This window comes from Nicotiana attenuata, unplaced genomic scaffold, assembly GCF_001879085.1.
Source record: "Nicotiana attenuata strain UT unplaced genomic scaffold, NIATTr2, whole genome shotgun sequence".
NCBI classification, from domain to species: domain Eukaryota; kingdom Viridiplantae; phylum Streptophyta; class Magnoliopsida; order Solanales; family Solanaceae; genus Nicotiana; species Nicotiana attenuata.
The window spans coordinates 46,035-51,200 of record NW_017673694.1 but is presented as its reverse complement, the minus strand read 5'-3'; the positions used below and the strand labels follow the sequence as shown (position 1 = coordinate 51,200).

The 5,166-nt window shown below is 31.1% G+C and overlaps 1 protein-coding gene across 1 annotated transcript in view; it reads left to right on the top strand.

Annotated features, from left to right (window-relative positions):
- Positions 1-2,165: 2,165 nt before the first annotated feature.
- The window catches only part of LOC109217049 (TBC1 domain family member 13-like), a 10,260-nt gene continuing 7,259 nt past the window's right edge, over positions 2,166-5,166 (top strand). The window contains exons 1-2 of the mRNA XM_019381273.1: positions 2,166-2,808; positions 3,603-3,695. Coding sequence (XP_019236818.1) covers positions 2,368-2,808; positions 3,603-3,695 — 534 coding nt within the window. The 5' untranslated portion in view covers positions 2,166-2,367. The remainder of the gene's footprint in view (positions 2,809-3,602; positions 3,696-5,166) is intronic.

The following is a 5,166-nucleotide window of genomic DNA, read 5'->3' as shown; positions in this document are numbered from 1 at the left end:
CAATTGTATAGCCAAAGTTTTGTTATTTGTTTGATGTCCATTTATGCAAATTGACTCTTCAAATAAATATTCTTCAAGAAGAAAAAAGAAACAACCTTTTTTTTAATATTAACTGATTTGATTTTGTAAACTCTTTTTACTTTATTATATATGTAAGTAAACTTTTATTTGATTTTGTAAACTCTTTTTTGTTATTTAGATAAACATAGACGTGTACCCTATATATTACATTTATTTTAAAAGAATTTCGTTCTATTCAAATCTAGCTACAGTGTTCCAAAGAACTATACTTATAGGATTTTAAATGTGAAAGAGTGTTATAGTTATATGGAGTAGTGTTTTTTTTTTTTTTTTGCTAGAGGCGAAGTAGTATTTAAATAATTAGAAAAAATAACAAAAGTTCCTAACCAAATTTCATGCATATACATATACATATACATATATATATATATGTATATGTATATGTATATGTATATGTATATGTATATGTATATGTATATGTATATGTATATTATATTATATTATATTATATTTGTATTTAACTAAAATAGTCAAATATAGAATAAAGTTACCATATACTATTGACATTTATTAGCTTGCCACTTGGCTTAACCATAATGTCAATTATATATTGTAACTTTCTTGCTTTAATATATATATATATATATATATATAGATGATCGTTAACCGAATTAAGTATGATAACATGATAAAAAAAGATAAATTTTATTTTTAATATAAATTCGAATTTTAGAACTTTATTTATAAATTCAAAATTATCTTTTAATTCAAATTACGTGCATATATATATATATATGTATGTATATATATATATATATACATACATATATATATATATGTATGTATATTTATGTATGTATATTATATTATATTTGTATTTAATTAAAATAATCAAATATAGAATAAAGTTACCATATACTATTGACATTTATTAGCTTGCCACTTGGCTTAACCATAGTGTCAATTATATNATCATTAACCGAATTAAGTATGATAACATAATAAAAAAAGATAAATTTTATTTTTTAATTTAAATTCGAATTTTAGAACTTTATCTATAAATTCATATATATATATATATATACATACATATATATATATATGTATTATATTTATGTATGTATATTATATTATATTTGTATTTAATTAAAATAATCAAATATAGAATAAAGTTACCATATACTATTGACATTTATTAGCTTGCCACTTGGCTTAACCATAGTGTCAATTATATATGGTAACTTTTTTGCTTTAATAGATATATAGATTTGGGAAGCGTATATGAGCTATTAATTACGTTAAACCAGAAAAAAGGAAAATTACATTATTTGTTAAATTAATCTACCGAAAACATTTTTTTTCAAAAAAAAAAAGAAATTGTCAAAAAAAGAAAGCAAAACTGTTAGACTGCTCAAAAAAATTAAATTGAATGACAGATAGAAAATGCTTGGAATATGACAACATAAAACTGGTAGTTTGAACTTCACATACTCATATAGGAAACAATTGGATTTGGAGTTGAATTATTAGGAAGAAAAGGAAAAAATAATTAAAAATTATCATCACTAATTTCTTTTTAGTGTGATCATTGTTTAGAAAGTTTAGGATACTATTGTAAAGGGGCTACAACTTAAAAAAAGGTTTAATAATATCCCCTTCATCCTAGTTTATTCGGAATAATTTGACCAGCTATCGAACTAAAAGATTTTAACATATGAGTAAAATACGATGGAGTATCAATAATACAATTATGCCAAAATAATTTGTCATTTTAGCTAGTGTGACAATGCGAAAAAAATGATCTCTTATAGTCACATATACTATAATTTAAATAGAAGAAGGTAATCTTATAAATATTCTTAATGTTTTATTTACATATCTCTTATGTTATTTTTGTTAATCAAAAAAGTGGTATGACTAAAATAACATTTATATAAAAAGTTTCAAATAAAATTAAAAGAAAAAGTAGAATTCAATACTCAAAAAAAATAATAAAAAAAATTACTACATTGAAACCATAATCATTGAGCAATGTGCTTATTAGGCTTTTCATACTAATTTCCTCTTAATCGCCAACAAGTAATCCCGAAACCGAAAAGGTTCATTTCCGCACGTGACTGTCACGTGATCTCTACATATCTACCTGGCAACTTCTCCTTTCTCTCTCTCTCTCTAAAAACACTGATCATCTAAAATGCTCCCACGACTACAAAATGACGCCTCGCCGGAGCATCAATAAATGCCACCGTCTCCGCCGTATTCACCGCCATCTCCTCCGCCGTCACTCCAATTCTTCATTTCAAATTGTATAATTATTAAATAATTTCTCTCTCTAAATTGTACGTTATGGTTAACAAACGCGTCCCCGATTGGCTCAATAGCTCTCTATGGTCTTCTCCTTCACCACAACAACCCTCACTTCAATCTCCATCTCCATCTCCGGCGCCGTTAAATGACGATGACGACGACGTTACTTCTAACCGGTCGTCTACACGCCCAGCTACTAAATCATCCGCCGTTAAATCTCTTGGTTCGGCAAGTGGCGGAGAGTTTCCGGTGGAAAGGACGGAGGCTCCGCCGGTGATTAGAGAGGAGACTCGGCACGTGCCTGCACGCGCTAAAGCGGAAATTAGAGATCCTTTGAATAGTAGTAGTAATTTATACCATAGTGATGATGAAAATGGAAGTTCCGCTAGTAGTACTACGACATCTGCATCCGCCGCTGCTGCTGCTGCCGCTATTTCTTCAGCTGAAGATATTTCTCGTCAAGCTCAGCTTTTTCAAGAGGTCAATTCAATAATATATTTTGCATATCAATTGGTTTATACTTATCTATTGCATTGATTAGTTCATGTGTTTTATGATAAATACATCTTACTACTATGCTGTGAATTGATGTTCTATTGTTGCTTGAGTGCTAAGAAGCTTGCAGATTCTAGAAAGAGTTTAAATTCTATACCCTGATAGTGTAAAGATTTTTTACGCCATAGGTGCGATTTAACCTGTTATAACATGTTACTTGCCATTTATTATAGGTTACCAAAATGTTTATTATATGAATTACTTGCAAATTTCCTTTTAAGTATCCCGATGGTGTCAAAAATCTTTACACTGTCATTGCGTAAAACCTATACTCAGAAAGAGAATGTAGAGAACCTCTAGTTTTAGAGAACCCCAAATTATTGAATATTTGAGCAAGACAAGGCTAACTGCAGTCGAATAGATAATAAGAATTCATATAGACAATCCCAATCTCAGTTAGCTTGGGATTGTAGCATAGATGTTGTTGGTGCTGTTGCTTTAGAAAAGGATAGGTAATCATTTTTGTTTGAGAAATATGTGGATACTAGTTGAAAAAGTAATTTTTGTCATATGATAGCCAGACACTGATTATGATTAATGAGACTGATTTATCTGGAACTAACTATTGATTTAATCAGAGAAAAAGATCCAACCAAACAGGCTTTAATCCTTCTATAAGCAGCTCATTTCGGGATACTGAAGTTCCATTGTGTGGTATTTTTGCATTCTTGTTGAATAGAGTATTAATCAGCTTTTCTCTTTTTCTTTTTTTAATTTAGTTGTCAAGAAAGATTATAAATATGGGAGAAGTCAGGAGGCTAGCATCACAAGGGATACCTGATGGAGCTGGCATTCGTGCTACAGTGTGGAAGGTATAAGATTGGTTGATGGACTTGGCAGTTATTACTCACTCTGACCCATATTTCTAGTTAACCCTCCTCCGCTTCTTATTCTTGCACTTAAATCAGGCATATGTTATTTCAGTTTTTTTATAATAAAAGTTAGATGGTAGAAACAATACAAAAGTTACTACAAGTTGTTAGTAGACTGTATTTGTAAAATAATTCTGGAAATATAAATGAATATAAACAGAAATGAACATAAACAGAAATGACATAAAACCAATTCGAGCCCACTGAATTCACAGTGTTTCCTTAAGGAATTTAATCCCCTCCTAGTACCCAAGGTTATGGATTATTTCCTCCCAGGATAGAACGAATTACACACTGGTGTAGTGGTACTTCAAACCCCAGTGTTTCAGCGAACACAAAGTTCGGTAGCAAATCACACTTACTTTTTACTTTGTTTGATGCTAAAAGTATGCAGAAGGAGAGAAAACTCTGAAAATCGTAGTGAAATTCTGAGCAGAATAGTGTTGTATTTATAGCCAAAGTTGGGCTGAAATCTGAAGAGGTGCAACTCTTCAGAATGGCTGTTTATGCAAAACGCCCACAGCATAAATGCCATTACATAAATGGTCATTTACTCAATAATAAAGAGGGAAAATAAAGAGGGAAAATTGAAGAGGGTAGTTACTTTTCTGTTAACAAAACAGAAAAACGGATTGGATTTAATATTAATATTTAATATTAATATTTTGTTATTAAAACAAATATTTAATAACATTTCTGTTAATATTTTACTATTAACAAATAAATTTGGTCCAAAAAGTTAATCAATCAATCGATCATTTGACCAAATCCAAATCCAAATCCAAATCCAAATCCGAATCCGAATCCGAATCCGAATCCGAATCCGAATCCGAATCCGAATCCGTAGCCGAAGCCGAAGCCGAAGCCGAGCCGAGCGAGCGACGACGACGACGACGCGAGGCTTGCCTTCTTCTCAACTCTTTAAGAGCTAGAAGAAGAGCAATTGCTTATATACCCATAAAAAACCTCTTCCTCTTCCAATATGGGACAATGCCCATTTGCCAAGGGGGGAACTTAAAATTTCACTCAAAAATTTTATTTCCCTCCATTTACCATTCACCCTCTTTTAAGTATTTAATATATTAATTAAACACATCCAAAACCCAACAATCCCCCACATGAATGGGGAATGGCTATATCACGGAAGTATGCATGAAAAACTGTGTGATTCGCAAGTAAGGATTAATTGCATCTGGATAAGTAGGTTTCCCTTTGAACTTTCCGTAGTGAACTTATGTCGGATATACTCGATCAATCGGTAGATTTGATATCTTTGAACCGTCGAACTTTAGTGTATACCTAGACAACCACAAGTCACACAACCAACCCTTAACCGTCTTTGGTTCTCATTGTTGTGTTCTTTTCAGCCATGAACACCGCCTGGTTTCATAAGTGCGTAGAGAACTGGCCT